At 31.4% G+C, this 16586-nt stretch overlaps 2 protein-coding genes across 4 annotated transcripts; one reads left to right on the top strand and one right to left on the bottom strand.

Moving 5' to 3' along the window:
- Positions 1 to 10464: 10464 nt before the first annotated feature.
- Positions 10465 to 13679, top strand: LOC135120622 (AP-3 complex subunit delta-1-like). Of its 3 annotated transcripts, XM_064044958.1 has the most exons (20): positions 10465 to 10524; positions 10602 to 10798; positions 10850 to 10940; positions 11002 to 11117; positions 11170 to 11306; positions 11458 to 11552; positions 11620 to 11726; positions 11781 to 11926; positions 11978 to 12034; positions 12099 to 12240; positions 12296 to 12372; positions 12422 to 12507; positions 12573 to 12621; positions 12676 to 12762; positions 12817 to 12895; positions 12947 to 13080; positions 13129 to 13216; positions 13267 to 13387; positions 13440 to 13510; positions 13571 to 13679. In XM_064044958.1, the coding sequence occupies exons 2-20, from the start codon at positions 10612 to 10614 to the stop codon at positions 13609 to 13611; spliced, it is 1911 nt and encodes a 636-aa protein (XP_063901028.1). In that variant the 5' UTR covers positions 10465 to 10524; positions 10602 to 10611; the 3' UTR covers positions 13612 to 13679. The 3 variants fall into 3 exon arrangements, with proteins under 3 accessions (XP_063901028.1, XP_063901030.1, XP_063901029.1); XM_064044959.1 differs by lacking the exon at positions 10465 to 10524 and having other exon boundaries at positions 10718 to 10798; positions 10846 to 10940; XM_064044960.1 differs by lacking the exons at positions 13440 to 13510; positions 13571 to 13679 and having other exon boundaries at positions 13275 to 13345.
- A 172-nt stretch (positions 13680 to 13851) lies between these two features.
- LOC135120615 (T-complex protein 1 subunit zeta-like) lies at positions 13852 to 16303 on the bottom strand. Its single transcript, XM_064044946.1, has 14 exons — positions 16183 to 16303; positions 16051 to 16124; positions 15937 to 16000; positions 15682 to 15876; positions 15482 to 15627; positions 15246 to 15428; positions 15075 to 15189; positions 14893 to 15020; positions 14697 to 14775; positions 14510 to 14642; positions 14362 to 14460; positions 14189 to 14310; positions 14013 to 14131; positions 13852 to 13957 (listed from the first exon to the last, which is right to left on the bottom strand). Exons 1-14 carry the CDS (start codon positions 16243 to 16245, stop codon positions 13852 to 13854), a joined length of 1626 nt encoding a protein of 541 aa, XP_063901016.1. The 5' UTR covers positions 16246 to 16303.
- Positions 16304 to 16586: the final 283 nt, after the last annotated feature.

The following is a 16586-nucleotide window of genomic DNA, read 5'->3' on the forward strand; positions in this document are numbered from 1 at the left end:
AAATTTCCGAAAAATCAAATACACTTATAGGCTTTTTTTAGATCGTTTATAAAATTTTTTCTTCACACAACTAAAACTACAAAGGTTGTGGGCCACGGGAATTCTATATAAATTATATAAAAACCCGTAAAAAATAGTTAAAGGAGTATCAGAAAAAAAAACTTTGTTCCGTAAGATTCATGAATGGACATTGTCGTAATGTCTTTGCTCATATCAAAAAGCGTAACAAAAGTTTTAAACGAGGCAAGTATAGGCGCAGAGCAATATGAACATTTTTCAGACAGCAGCATAACAGCTTTTAAGTTTTCAGGTAAAAGATTCAGCGCTTCGGGGTTTTCCCTTCAAATAAATTTTGAGAATCATATTGATTAATAAACCAGTAATAGATAAGACAGATTTATAAAAAATATTATTGGACGCTCACATTTCCAAAAGTTTTTAAATATACTTAACAAAATAAAATAATCAATAGAAACGATTAAAAAGTGAAAAAGAAGTTTACGGTAGCCAATAGAATATATATATAATTGTGGAACAGTAATTAGTTATAATAAAAGTAATAATGTACCCACCAGTTAACAAAAGGTATATAATATTAACAAATAAGTACCGGATATTTATTAGTATCCTTTTATTTGTTAATTTTTTTATAATATAATTACTTTATATATTTTTACTATATTTCATTTTATTATGTACATAACGTTTTTTACTTATATTCATTATTTATCTATTATTTTTAAACTAAATTACTTTATATTACTGTTAAATATAAATATATTGTTATTATTGCTTTATTTATTATTTTTTTTACACTATTATTACAGTAATAATGCATATTAAAAAATATATATATTTATTTGATAAAAACAGCGATAAATGAAAATAATAGAGGTGCATACCCGAAACTTCTGCTATAAATCCGACAGCTGAGCTCTAAAAGAGACGGAAAAGCAAACGGAGTCACTTAAAGGCGCAAAAACACAATGAATAAATAGACCAATCATTGTCGTGTAAAGTTAATGTAGTATTATTAATATTCACTTGAAAGGTTGTTAAAATAAAATTTATATTTATCATAAAAAAGTTTAAAGTAACAATTATCAGAAAAAATATTAAGGGAGTTAATATTATTTAAATTTTTCTTATAAAATTTTAGTTATTATTATGCAAAGTCTATTTGCATATAATTTTTTAATATATAAAGAAATAAATTTTTTATTACAATAAATTGCTTACTTCCACTTTTACTAATTAATATTAATATATTATAATAATATTTTAAAAATATAAAAATTCGCAAGAGAAAGTAAAAATATATGTAATATAAATAAAATTTGAATTGTTTAATTATTTATAAGCAAAAAAAGATAGCAAAATATAATATAAATTTTTATAAAATTATTTATTTTCTTTTCAATTCGAAACATAAAATAATTAAATTACATACTATTTTATATTAATCGAAAAAATTTACGAGTATTAAGTTTTATTAGTAGTAAATTTAATTTTACGATTGAATATATAAAAAAAATTATTATAGTTTATGATTTTATATTTAGTAATGCTTTAAATTCGGTCAATAACAAGTTCCTAATTCTCTTTTTTTGAGTTTCTCTATACAAATAAAAAAATATACAGTAAAAAAACTTTCTTATTAAAAAATTCATATAAGAATATAAATTTTGTTATTTTATATTTATATAATTTTTTTATAGCTAAATAACAATATTACATAACTAAAAACAATATGATTAATTTTCTTATTTATGGTTTTTAATAGATTTACTTTTGAAAGTTTAAAGATAATAAAATATTAAAGACCAATAAACAAAATTTATTAAAAAAATTTCATTTAAAATAAGCACAAAAATTCAGAGCGCGAAAAATATTGTATGTCCAGTTGTAATTCGCCCATTGCCTTTCACGCATTAAAGAGATTTTTTTTTTATTTAATAAATATTATAGTAAACCCGGTCAGCTAAACTTATAAAAACACTATACTGACATTGGACTGTACACGACAAATCAATTGAACTAATATAGACTAATAAAAACTACTGGAGTTAATGAAACAAACCAGCCATTCTTTTGTTTTCCTCGAGGGACATTCTTAAAGGATTCCCTATAAAGTAATATAAACTATATGAAAACTTTATTATTATTAGGAAAAGACCAGCAACGTTGAAGTTCATTAAACTTTTCAACTGTATAAGTTCCATAGGAAAAACTTCTATTTGATTGTAAAGCAGCGACAAAGTCTGCAGGGACTGCAGACGGCCAATACGCGAAGAGATAGTTACAATCCTGTTATTAATAAAAAAAACGATAAAGATAATGAAGACAATATGAAAAATAAATAAATAATAAAATTTTACAGGAAGTTGATATTTAAAAGTTATTATAACTAAACAGCAATAGTATTTCTTATTATCAACATTCACATATAAAAAAATAATATATAATAATAAACAGCAATAATAAACTTATTATAATTTAAACAAAGAATCCGAAGATTTTCTAGCTGGAAAATGGCAGAAGGGACTTCCGTCAAGCAATTCCGTGAAAGCTCTAAAATTTGGAGCGGCAAAGTCGATAAACTGGTAGATAGTGAGCTAATTCGGTTCCTTTCATCATAAAAAATAAGAAATAAATTTAGTATTCAAAAGTTTGTATCAAAAGTTATAAATTTTACTAACTTTCATAATAATCATCTCATTTCACCTCAAAAACAATGAAAAAAAGGACCAAAATACCCCGCTAAGTTTAAATGGACCAATCCGGGATGGTACTGTACAAAACCGTCGTCCAATGACAAAAGCTGGTTATTGGTAAGATCTAAAGTCTTCAATATTTATATAAAGAAATGCGGTAAGTTTAAATATTACTAATTGTTGCTACTTACCAACAAGTTTCTAAGCAGCTTGCACTGCTCTGGAAGTGCCGTTAAAGAATGCCCTACAAGCAATGTTAAAGTTTAACAGTTGTTCAAAAATGTCTAAACTCTTCTAATATTATTTGCATTTACTTTTTTATAGAAACATAATAACTTAAATAAACCTTCTATCTTTAAATATTTTAGAGCTTTGCTAAAAGTATCCGGCAAACTTTGTTCGGGCTAGTTACATATGCAAAAAATTTAGTTTATTAACATAACTATAAAGACTTTTGTAGTTCGTCTTATACATAACAAAATTTTTGCAAACCTGCTTGAAGTATACTACATATATTTTTTTATAATTTATACTTTGCTTACTTAATAACAATATGAATAATAAGTAAATCAATGTATATTCACTGTATATTAATATAAAAAGTTAAAAAAAAAGGTCCAAAAGTTAGTGATACCACAAAAGTTTATAAATTATATCTGAGTTAAAAAAAGTTATAACTTTTATTAAAAACTTTAATTTTTTTTTAAAAATTATTTTGTTATAGAAAACAATATATACTTCTTTTGTAACTGATTAGTAACTTTCATAGTTGACCAATAGCTGGAAGAATAGAGCCTACGAAATTTTTACTACAAGCGAAAAGAAGTTGCTAGACGGTCTCTTATGCAGATGCGCAACTTTTGCTTTAAATTTATAAAAAAGCGCTGTAAAAATTAAGCGAGATTTATAATGGGATTAAAAAAAAAAACATATTTAACCTAACCCTAAACCTTAAAAAAAATATATTAACATCGATTTAGTGTATATAAACTGGTAGCTTATAGCATACGCTCAATAATTGTAGTAAAAAAGGTTTAAATCTACCCAGCCAGTTGATGAGGTACCTTCTTATAAAGTTTATAGCAGAATAACAGTAACTCTACAACTTTAATCTATTAAGTATTGTAAAAAAAATAGACTAAGTTTAAGCAAACGAACAGCAAAAGTGGTGCTTTTATAACTAAAAATTAATACAAAAATTTTATTACTAGTTTAACAAATCAACAAAATTACAAAAAACAAAATAAAACCTTTAGCAAAAAAATACTCTAGAAAACTTTAAATTTATATGCAAGCATACAAAAGTTATTAATTTTAAAAAGATTTTATAAAAACTTTACTATTTTATTAACGTAATATTAACAACTTAAAACGCGAAGAAGGTTTATAATAATTCAAAAGTGAAAAGCCAAAAACTCTTATAAAGATTTCCAAAGTGTGAATTTACAATTGAATGAGAAAATTTACAAAAAAAAGAGTGTAACTATAATCTTCTCCAAAATTTTAATTATAATCTTAATTAAATATGAAATTGTCTCTTTATAATATTAATTTATCTTCTAACCTTAACCTTAGCCCTAACCTAACCTAGTCTAACCTAGAGTTTAAATCAGGCTAAAATTATTAATTTATAAAATGAAAAGTACACTAATTTGCAATTTATATATGGGAACGGTGGAAACGTCTACGTATTTAAGAGGGCTTAATTCTGAATCCCGAATGGTATTCGGTGATTGTAAAATTCGTTTAACTAACGAATAAAAAAGTTGACATTCTTCCGAGTCAATCTAAGTATAATATACATAATAAAAAAGTTATTCATTGTTTATAAAAAAATTATATATTAAAAAAATATTAAAAAAATATTATAAAAATCGATTAATTAGCTTAAAAAATTTTAAAAAAAGTGACCAGTTGGATGATGAAAATGTACGGCGGTTTTTTCAGCTGGACGGAAATTTTTAAATTTTCCCTTTGTCCAATAATTTTAACAATATTATTATCTAACAAATATCTATCGTTGTAAATTTTAGAAATTAAAAAAATATATTAATTTAAAAAATATAACGTTGTTAAGGTCAAGCCTTAAAATTGAAAAAGATCTATTGCTTGCTACTTTTTTCAAAAGCCAAATTTACATACGTACAGGTTTTTATAGTTATTAAGTAAATTTTTATTAACTAGAAGGGTAGTGGTAAAAGTTAACCAGCACAAAAAAAGTTAAATCTTTGTAAAATTTCATGCACTAATATGTAGTTCTAATACTAATAGTAACAATAATAGGTCGTACATGGAGAAACAAGGTATATAGAAGTAAAATTTTTAGCAGAGTTAGTAAAAGAACTTTTATAAAATTTGGAAAGGAAAAACCTTGAGCCGCCCTTTGCTTTATTAGTATTTGTACAAAGTAAAAGGTAAAGACCACCTTTTCGAGTTTCTTTGTTGCCCCATAAGTAACCATTATGGCGCCCCTTAAGAAGAAGAATCTTTACAAAAACATATCAAAGAAATAATTATTAAAAGACTTACTTACAATTATAAGTTTTGACTTTAAAAATTTGTTTACTCTTGTAGGCCTAGTGGAAGGCAAAACCTGAACAAAACCACTAGTAATCATAAATAAAGTAAGTTAAGAAATATAATAATAAATAAAACTCTTCATTTTTGATGTTATCCTATAGAGATGAAATAACTTCTACAAATCGAAATAGAATAGCAGCTGGAAATCAGTTTTTTTATTGGCATGGCGATACAAAAGGTTTCAAGTTTTCTACCAATCAACTAGATGAATTTTTGACCAGTTTGAAATTGTATAGCTTATTGCCTGAACTTAACCTTCTCTATAATACAAAAATATGCTTTACAAAGAGGATGAAGAGCTTAAAGCGTAAAAACAGATCGTCAATTATTCATTGCTCACTAATCTCTCCTAAGTACTTAGAAAATTTTATAATAATTTTAAGGCTACGTTAATTTTATTTACTCGATTATGTAAGGCCTCATAAATCTTGTTTTCCCCGTTTTTGCTATTATCTAATTTTTAAAATCGTTTGAAACCATGTTTTATATATGAGTTTTTTTGCAAGTAATTCCATAATTGATACGTATAAATTGAACCTTATTTTAAAGTGTTAGCTTTTTTTTATGTGTTGTTCACATACGTTAAAAGCTCAAAACTTTGATGAAAATTAAACATCGTTATGATTCATAAAGTACCACTAAAAAAGTTAATGGCCGTAAAGATAGAGGTTTTAAAGGAACCTAAGCCGGGTTATTTAAACTAAGCATTATGTATATAGTATCCAATACTCGTGCTTGTTTAAAACAATTAGCTCTCGAGTGTACTGCAAAACAATTTAATAAGCTATTGACTCTACCTTATTTTTTTTCAACTCGCTGGTATAGAAATGCTATGGTTTAAATAAAAGAACTAAACGAAGGGGCAATTAATAACAACACACCCAAAAAGTGAACGCCTAACCTTAAGGGCAAGAAAATTACTAACAAGAAACCTTAACTTGCTCATCCCGTTTTTCTTTCTTAAGGATTAAGTTACTTCCAGTGAGAGTATCGTTCTATAAACTAAAAATTTTTCACTCCCAAAATAAGTAACTATTTACATTCGTCATGGCGGTTTTATTTACTAAACGAGTTTTAAAAATTGCCGGACGGGGTTAGTAGGGCAACAGCTCTTACAAAGGTTGTGTATATCGGAAAACTACTGACCTATTAAGAAGACGTAAAAGTAGTTTATGATTGAATTTTTTTTTTAAAAAAAATTATTTAATGTAAAAGATGGAAATAATGCAATGCTTTTGGTTACTCAGGAAGACTTTGTGGATGTTGTCCTGAAGGTAGCAAAGGAGGTACGGGAACGAATAGTTGTGGTAACTGTTCTCAAGTAAGACGTTTATTTTTTGTGTAAGGAAACTTATGTGTCAGCGTATGTTAACTATTTTCTTAGCGGTGTTCATAGTATTTATCTATTGTTTTATTCCTGACATACTTCAGTCGACATGCATAGCATATTTTTGCTGCTTAATCCTTATTCCCCTCTTAAACTATAAGAGAGGTAAAGAAGAATCCAGCCCCCCTCGAAGACCCTTCATCTCCATTGTTTGCGTATCGGCCCCTGGACAAGTTATAAGAAGAAAGAAGTACGCAGCAAACGACCAAACAACAGAAAAAAACCAATTTTATTATCAAGAATAAATAGAATAAAATAAGTAAATAAGATCAGTAAGTAATAATAATGATTAAATAATTAAGTGATATATAAATATACTATAACAAGCGGTTTTTGCTTATATGTATTAAATGCATTATAATAATACTTAAGTCTTTTAAGCATTTAGAAATAATAGTTTATATGTGTTCTGTCACTTTTATATATGGAATATATATCCTTAAAAAATAGTAATAATAATAATATTAAAATTAAATTATATAATAAATGAGTAAACGACAAATAATGAGGGTGGGAAATTGAGGATCAAAGGAAGAAATCTTAAAACGTGTTATGGTCTTTTATACCTGTTATACTGGCCTGGGTTATAACTAACAGCAGTAACTAATAAACTATTGGTATGTGTACTGTATTCTTTATAGTATTTAGTCGTATTTTGTAAGAATAAAGTCGATTGTTTTCAATGGAAGTCACGATATAACTGAGCATTACGTAAGAACCGTGGAACATCAGTATTTATTTTGAAGAATTTGTTTTAAAAATCTGCAGCCTATTTATATGGCGCTCAGAGTTGAACCAACAAACGGAAGCATACCAAAATTGGGAGAAATAATGAATTTATATAAAAGCAGCTTTTTTTTAAGGTGGAGTTTGCTATGCCTACCTATGAAGGGGTATAGGACATTCCAAGCAGCGTTCATTTTTTTGAGGACATACTCAATATGAGCGTTCCAAGTTAATTTATGATGCATTGTAACCCCTAAGTACTTAACAAGAGAGCTCCACGGGGTAATCTATTAAGTGTTACATCCCTATATATATGTAATTTAATGGAGAAAAAAAAAAATTATTGTTCGGGAACGTTTCTTAAACTGTTTCCTAAAAAAAACACCTTTTTTTGTTTAAACGATCCGTGATTAATCCATTCAGAAACCTGAGACAACCAATAAAAATACAAGAAAACAGAAATTAGTATTTCAACAAATAAAAAATATAATTTGACCTAGATTATTAATTGGACACAAACTAAACAAAGTAAAATTTTTTCTGGTTCATTTAAATTTACTCCATATATGGAAGCGTATTCGACCTTTTTGTGAAGGTAGAAATACAGACCGAAACTGGTCAAAAAATTAATTCTTGTTTAGATATACTCTCTTATGTGCATATGTACAAATTTTGATAACGATTCCCTAATATGTCGCCTTGGAAGCCCACTGGGTTACCTTGCTTTTAGCGGTTAGCAGGAATGTTGGTGCAGTACAATTCATGATAAAAAAGGCTTTGACATCAGCTGACGAGCGTGCCTATGTAATAATGCAGACGCTGGGGAATTAAGGCCGGCAGCTTCTTTAACGAGCATACAAAGCGATCTGCGTGAGAAGTTGCCTACCTGTAGCACGTCGATAGAAGATTCTATATGATCTCCGCTGTAGTTAGTAGTGTTGGTGAGGGTGCGCATAACCAACAGGCTTATTAAAGATACTCTTAAGGAGCAATGTGATGACGTTGAAAAAAGCAGAAGGTCGGACTATAATGCGCTCAAAATTTCCGGCCAAATCCTCTGTCAAACTCGGTCAAAAGCTTTTTTAATTTCAAGAAAAACGTCCCTGTTGTCTTTCTTATAATGGGTAGCAGGAATCGTTAAAGAGTGAGTTGTTTTTTTTCCTCCGTTTCCCCGGAAAACCCTGTAATTATTAAGTACAAAATCTTGTAGAGAAAAGATCTTTCGTTTTCTAGGAGGTTCATATAACTTCACAAACGGGACCATGGTTTCCTAAGGATGCTAGCGATGAAGGTATCGGTCTACCATAACGTCCAAGGGTGACGAGGATAGAAAATTCACTCGCTATTGAAGCCACCGTAAGGGATAGCGAATGAATAACGTTGAAGTGTTAGGGTATATAAACCTTTACTGACCGGTATCTAAATCTTTAGGTTCTTTAAAATTGATTGTAAACACATATATATATAGAGAGAGAGAGAGATGTAAAATTGTGACTAAAACAAAAAAAGCATTATTTAAAATTAACACGATCGCCGGTTTATTTTCGTGAAACTTCACTATATACTAACAACTAAGCAATGAAATAATCAATAATAATTATAAAATTGCCTAAAAATGGTAATTTGCGTTAAAACTTATGAACTGGGGTCTTTTCCTCAACATAAAGCAGCGCATTAAATCAGTTATGGCCAGCAGGTCGGGGGATCGAAATCTCTATTGTGGACTTTGCGTTAGCCAAGTTGATGCGGACCCTCACAGACTCCATGCCCTTTCTTTTAGGAAGAGCGATCGAAGAGTAGCTTTTCATTTTAATTTTATTGACTATTAAAGTTGCGCGATGGGTCGAGCGCAGACCGAGTTGGGTTCAAATTGCACGTCTGTGTACCTCCTTGAGTATTAAGACCATCCAAGAACTAAAGGCTTAATAAGAAATATAAAATTACATAAACCAAAATTATCGATAGGATAGTCTATAATATTTACTTTTCTGTGAAGGATTTCTTGTTAAAGGATATGATTTATTTATTAAGTCATTGCAATTAGTTTACGGGTTAAACTTTATCTGGCCCTTCCATACTCATGATAGAGCGTAATTTTTTGCAAAAATTTATAACTTAATAGATACTTATATACGAATAAAAAATCTAAAATAAAAATATAACTAGGAAATAAGTAATAATGATAATATTCTTAAAAAAAACACAAGAAATAAATAAAAATTTTTAGTTTTAGAGTGGCTATTCAGTTCTATTTCTTAGTACTTTTACTTTGGTTTTTAAGTTAACTATTAATAAAGAGTCGTACTTAAGAAAATGCTTAAACCTATTTTACTCTTGTTTACTCGGAACCGTACTTTAAAGAAACGGATTTACTGGATGCTACTTAACCACTTATTTCTTCTAAGTTTTTGTCACCACCAATATTCTCTTCTGTGTAGATGACTAAAAGCCTTTAAATTATGTCATGTGGCCAATCAAAGGGTCTAGTTAAGCTTATAACGCTTGATAAGATTATTTATATATTTTGCGAAGCATCACTTTTAGTTTGTAAATAACCCACTTGCCTTAAACTGTTCTCGGGTACGGGTGTAAAGCCATTCAAAAAACCAGTTATCCTTTTCATTATATAACACCTTACTTATAGGCGCTACAGTTTAACTTTCAGACTACGCTGGGAGGGAGCTAGAACTAACACTGCAAAAAATATTAAATTGATAGAAGAAAAAGTCATAGTACACTACTTTTTGGACAGCCAATAGCAATGCTCGAACGTAAAAACTTGAGTAAAGCGATATGTTCTGGAGTGTCAAGTTTTATATAGCAGTTTACTTGTAGCAAATACATCTGACTAAAACTTTTTACTAATAATTATGGGTATCAATTTATTGTTACCTCCTTACTATCATAACAGCTAACTTTTTTGTAATGGATAATACTTTTAGACGCAAACCTTTCAACGACGCTGTTTACAACATCTCTGCAAGCTTTTGTTCGAGGACTTCATAATAGAGACAAGCATAAAGAAAGAACTTATATAATTAAGTCTTTAACAATAACTAAAAAGAGCTTAAGCTCTACAAATTTAAATTGTAAAGTCTCCGCTATATCTAAGCTCATGTACGTAACTGCTTTCTTCCTTTTATTTTAAACTGGATTGTAGCTTTAAAAATCTTACAAATGATAATATTTTGAAGATATATCCATATGCTCGGCTACAATGTATCATTTGCGGAATTTCATATTCTTGAAGCAATGAGTTCTACAAAGTTTGTCCAGAAGCGGGTAGGTTACTTAGCGGCGATCCAAATTTTTGGCAGTGAAACCGAAGCGCTTCTTATGGCGTCTAACTTATTAAAAAAAGATTTATCTAGTCTAAAATCTTTTGATGTTGGTAAGCATTTAATTTATTATTAAATTATTTAAAGTAAAAAACTAAAGTCAGAGCTCGCCTTAACGGGTGTTTCCAACTTTGTTACTTTAAATCTCGGAAAAGTACTACTGGATGATTTACTAGCCCTTCTTTCTTCTTCAAAGTGAAGATTAATAACACTCAGAACTCAATCTTTTGTCTATAAAAAACATCCTTTTATTTAGAGCAAGTGTCCGTAAAAAGTCCGTTATTGCGCTTTACAAAGTCTGCCTACAACATCCAGATGCTCTCCCGTTAGTTTTACCTCGATTAAGAGAAAAATGTAAAGATCCCGATCCAAGTAACTTTTAAAATTTTCATTTGAAATTTATTCCCGATTTTCCTTTTATAAGCCGTTCAGAGCTCTGTTATTAGCATTTTTTGTGAACTTTCACAAAAGAACCCAAAAGATTTTCTTTGCCTAGCGCCCATTTTTTATTCAATGTTAAAAAATTCCAGCACTTGGATGTTGATTAAGATTATCAAAATAGTAAGGCTTGCTTAAGTTCTTATACTAATAAAAGTTCAGGAATACTACTTAACTAAGATATAACTTAAATAAATTATACTTTTAATTTATGTAACAACTTTAAAATCAGATTTTTTTGCTTAATTTTTCAAAAAATTATTTTAATTTACAGTTTAACCGGCTGATGCCGCTCGAACCACGGCTCGCTAAAAAGTTAATATCGCCGCTGACAGAAATTATAAGCACTACGCCTTCATTGGCTTTGCTGTACGGTTTTATATTTTCTTTTAACTAATTATTATTACTATAGTTATATTATATAAATTGTAATTAGCTACGAGACGATTTCAGCAGCGCTGCACGCGTTAAGCCGACGTGAAAATCTTATGCAATTGTGTGCCTCAAAGCTTTCCTCCTTTTTTGAGAGAGATGATCACAATTGTTTTATTTTTATAAAAAAATAAATTTTTTGAGTTAGTTTAACTTATTATTAAGTACGTTATTTGGGGCTTCACGCATTAAAAAAAGTTATGAAAATCAATTTGGAATTAGCGATTCCACAAATGGATCTGATCCTGCAATGCCTGGAATCCTCCGATGAAGTTATTCTATTTCAAAGTGTAGATTTACTGCTTGGCTTGGTTTGCAATTTTATAAGTTTTTTAATTTTTTTTAATTTTTTTTTTGTAAAGCTTTCAAAAGAGAATTTTAAAAAGATTATAGATCGTCTCTGTGCTACCGTGCAGACGGTCTTCTGTTGGTCATTACGCTTCATAATCTCATATGTAAAGCGCCTGTACTTGCTCGCGGTAGTCAGACAGCACGGATTTCCGGGACGAAGTCGCCAGCAGAATTATATCCACGTGCCAAAGGCATCACTGCAGTCACATGGTCGACTTTTCGTGGTACTTTGACACCTTGCTTCTATTGGTTGAGCGCTGCGGACCGGAACAAGGTGCATTGGCTGCCGCTCTTCTCAATGAACATTGCACTAATACTATTGAATGAAGGGGAGCGAATTATAGAAGAGTTGAGACACGTGGTTGTTCGTGTTCCAGATGTCCGTCCTCACGCTGTCCGGCGGATGGTGCACTGCTTATTATTTATTATTTATATTTCTTTTATTACTTTGCAAGGAGCACTTTTTGATGAGCTTTCCGGCAGAAGAAAGTATTTTCGTGCTATTTTCATTGGCTGTTTGGATTTGCTCTGCCTATCCCCAGTACATCCTGCTCTCTTTCCTATTTTTTTTATTTTCTTCAACAATAACTTTTGCTTGTTAATTAGACTTGTAGAAAATCCAGTTGAACTTTTTGAACATTTTATGTCCTCCGAAGTTCAATTTGACCAGCCAACTTTTATATAAAGTCTACTCATTCTATATCCAAAGTCTTCTATTGTAGATCTTCCTTCACGTGTTCAAGCAGTGTATTTACAAAATACGTTAAAGTTTTTTGTTTCACTCCGGCCGTCACAGGTATGAGTAACTCTTAATACGTTATTTATTATCATATCGTGTTCTGTGTGGTAGAGCAAAAGTTACACGCTCTCCCATCGTTATCTCCAGCATATGCAATTCTTTATGGACAGCTTCGCTCCTGAAGTTCGAGGTTTGAGCTTCTTTAGTTTATTTTTATTTTATTGTTTATTTTTTTTTTTAGAAAGGTCAAACAACATTTACCAGCTTATGCTGCTGTTTTTGAGCAAAGAGGATAAAGAAAATTTTATAGCAAGCCTGCTTCACGTGTTTGAAGAAACCCCCAAGTGGAACTCAGAGGGCCAAAAGCCTCTACAGGTGAAATATTATTGTTATTATAATGACTTTGGCTGGTATCCCTGTCAGCCCCCGCAACCTCGTGGCCTCAGCGCTTCCCCTCCTGCGGAGCTTGTTTCCTCGAGCGACGAGCAATGCATCGGCTCTTTACTCTCTGGTGTGTCTTAATGTTAATGATATAAAAAAAATTTATGAATCAATGAAAAGATCAACAGGAGACTTTTGAAAATGAGAAGGCTGCTGACGCCTTTGATAAGGAGAAAATATGCGCGCAGGAAAGAAGGCACAATGCAAATTTTTATCTCCCGTGCTCGCCAGAAAGCACGAGGTGACGCACACATTTTATACGGCGGTCACGTGTCTTTGGTAACATTTTTAAGCGCTGCCTCGCTGGAAAAGTTAACTCTAGAGGATCTTAAAATCCCCGCAACCTGCGCGGCTCGGAAAACTGGTCCACTGCATACTTACATTAGATATTATTTTACTGAAAGAAGCGTGCTTTCGGCTGTAGATAAAAACAAGAAAAGTAAAGAGGCCTTCAAAAAAGGATAACATGTGCTGATGACCCACAAATTAGCTTCATTGGTTCAATTTAGTAGTTCGTTATACGAAGTTTTATATTAAAAAAGTTGTGAAATACACTTTTTCTTTTTAACGTTGACTTAGAAGAAGATATCGCTAAAATATGTTTATAAATTTTATAACTTTTTATGTAAGTAAAAATTAGAAAATTATCCAAAATCTCCTCATTCTCATTAAAAAAATCTCTTTTCATTAAATTAAAAGGTTTATTTATTCCAGAGAGGTTTGGTTCTCATTATCGTGAGAGGCCTTCACATTGGAGCGTCCAGCCTTCATAATCTCATCAACCAATAGCAAGTTGCTAGCAATAATGGCGCTGCGCACAATGCATAAGCAAAAGAGAGCGAGCAAATAACAAAGCAAAGAAATACGAGGAGCAAAGCATGTGATGCTTCACGCTATAATTGTCGTAAATTCCAAGGTCGCATGGGTCACATGGCTGCCCAGTAGCCAAGTCCAGCCCTGACACATTTCCCTCCAGGTATTCCTCCTGACATGTAGCATTAGAAGATTTATAAAATATTCACGCAACTTCAAAAAAAAAAACCTGCAAAGTCACCATTACATCTTGCGGGTCGAAGCCAGCATTGCGGGCGAGCACTTTCGGGATCACAAGAAGAGCATCCGCAAAGGCCGCCACGCCGAGCTTCGTGCGGCCCTTCACGGTGTCTGTGCACGTGGAAAATAACGAGTTTTCCAGCGGCGCCGGGGCAAACTTACCTTTAAACTTAATGAGCTCCGCATGACAGGCCACTTCAAAGGCGCCTGCGCCAGGAACCAGCGCCTTGTCCTCGTGTGTGTTTTTAATAGCGCGCAGCCCTTAAAAAATAATTTGATTAACTTTTTTATAAAAGCTCAGCTATAAAACCGTCGCGCACGGCATCTTTAATTTGCAAAATAGTGTGTTTATTGGGCCCCTTTATTAAAACAGTGCAAGATTTGGGGTTTTTGCAGGCTTCGACGAACGTGTATTTTTCCTCGCCTATGACCTGCTCGTAGACCTAAAAAGCGCCTTTATGCGACCTCCGCGCAGTAACAGATATGTAGTTCTCGACCTTTCCGGCGTGGCCCAGACAATCTTCTGTAAGATCCTCGACGGAATTCATAGCAGTACCTCCGCAGGCAAGTGTTAATCTACATTAATAAAATCACACAAGTTTTTTTTCCTTCTATCTTTTTAATTTCATAAATAATCGATTTTGCAATAAACTATTATATTTGATTTACTAATAAAAAAAAAAATTATATAACCTTTCCATATTCCTCCGCTTAGCACGCCGCAGCGCTAGAATCCCTTCCTTAGCCAGCATGTCCAACGAAAGCGGGTCGATCCCTTTCTGATTAATAACTACAAAGTTTTTATCAGGCGAGTCACACACCTGAGCAACACTAATAAGAGTGTGTGCGGCACTGTAAATGGTTTAAAAAAAAACTTTTCGCTTGAATTCTATAATTTTCCTCACGCGGCTATCTACAAACGCCCGCTCCGCTTGCACCATATTATCACGATCTTCAGCGCTTGAGTAAAACCAACTGGAATTGACCTCGCTGACCCGCAAAAAAATTATCAAAATTTTAATTATAAAAATAACATATTGGTATACGTCTTTTCGTATTCGAGTGAAACATTTAATGTTAAAATCGATGCATTTTCCACGTGCTTCGGCATGTTTGGATGACGCGCGCCGTGATCCATAACAATACCCCTCACTAAGCAGGTATCCGCAGTCGTTCGGTGCTGCATCTCCATAATTTCAATCATAAATAAATCAATGGGTTTCTCATCGCTAAATTAATTTATATAAAAAAAAAAATAATTCTAAAAAAAATTCTTTCTTACACTTTAATGCAAAGAACAGCATCCACTAAAATTTCAGTAAGAGCATCGGCCAGTGGGGCGCTAAGCTTGGTGCGCAGGGAAGTTTTAGTAACTTGAGTAAGGATATATCTATCAACAGACGTGGAAAATTTGATCTGATTGAGAATCTAATAAAAAAATTATTTTAAAAAAATTGGCTTTGAGTTAACTTAAAAAAAAACCTCTAAAGATTTCTTTTTAGCCAACTCAAAACCTTCTGCTATAATTCTTGGATGTAAGCCTTCACTGATGTACAGATTAGCTTGCTTAAGCAATTCCCCGATCAGTATAACTGTGGACGTCGTGCCATCGCCGATGATATCATCTTGAGCGGTAGACGCTCTCGCAATTAGAGATGCCGTTGGATGCTGAATTTGCTGCAAAAAAAAAAAAGGAGAATAAAAAGGTCAACTATTAAACCCTCTTTGCTCACACACCATTTCGTGGAGTAAAACATTCCCGTCTTTCGTGATTTTAATATCTCCCGCACCAGAAACAAGCCTTAAAATAGAGATTTATATAACAAAAAAATAAAAAATCAGAAATAATACATTTTTATGGTTCCCTTTGGACCTAAATTAGTCATTAAAACCTCTTGGAGGCCAAGCGCAGCTTGTATATTGACCTTTATTATAGTTGATAGCAGCAGAGTTTACGTTGTTTTATTAAATTATTATAAGTACTTGTAAAGCTTGTGAGGCTCTAGCCACTTCAGCATTGGGATTCAAAATCCTTATAGCGGACATGCTAACTTAGTTTTTGAAATAATGTTAGCGACGAAGGCCTAAATTGTTAAAGGTAAAACAAAAATCAAGAAGCACGAGCAAGCAAAGGAGATTTCCTTTAGGCGTCGGGAAAGGCTGTGTTAAAAGTTTTAGCAGTAGCCACGCGTAATGACTTTGCCTAAAAAAAATTGCGTCCTTTAGTTTGTTAAATATTTATATTATGCGAATATTAAAAAATAAGGGGATGCATTGATATTAAAAATATTCTTTTTTTTTATATTCAAAAAATGTTTTATAAATCTAAAATTGTCATATAGCAGGCTGTTTTAGGCCTTGTTACTATTATCATTAATACAGTTTAT

This window comes from Zophobas morio, unplaced genomic scaffold (assembly GCF_036711695.1).
Source record: "Zophobas morio isolate AGI-343-1 ecotype UQ-CSIRO unplaced genomic scaffold, CSIRO_AGI_Zmor_V1 ptg000402l, whole genome shotgun sequence".
Classification (NCBI taxonomy): domain Eukaryota; kingdom Metazoa; phylum Arthropoda; class Insecta; order Coleoptera; family Tenebrionidae; genus Zophobas; species Zophobas morio.

What these genes read in the sequence shown, in the direction of transcription:
- LOC135120622 (XM_064044958.1), top strand. Translation starts at nt 10,612, where the DNA reads ATGCTCGGCTACAATGTATCATTTGCGGAATTTCATATTCTTGAAGCA. An exon ending in TAGATTTACTGCTTGGCTTG is followed by an intron (nt 11,927 to 11,977) that starts GTTTGCAATTTT and finishes TTTTTTGTAAAG; the next exon opens with CTTTCAAAAGAGAATTTTAA. An exon ending in CTGCGCGGCTCGGAAAACTG is followed by an intron (nt 13,511 to 13,570) that starts GTCCACTGCATA and finishes TTTCGGCTGTAG; the next exon opens with ATAAAAACAAGAAAAGTAAA.
- LOC135120615 (XM_064044946.1), bottom strand. Translation starts at nt 16,245, where the DNA reads ATGTCCGCTATAAGGATTTTGAATCCCAATGCTGAAGTGGCTAGAGCC. An exon ending in CTAAAAAGAAATCTTTAGAG is followed by an intron (nt 15,628 to 15,681) that starts GTTTTTTTTTAA and finishes TTTTTTTATTAG; the next exon opens with ATTCTCAATCAGATCAAATT. An exon ending in ATGTAATGGTGACTTTGCAG is followed by an intron (nt 14,132 to 14,188) that starts GTTTTTTTTTTT and finishes GCTACATGTCAG; the next exon opens with GAGGAATACCTGGAGGGAAA.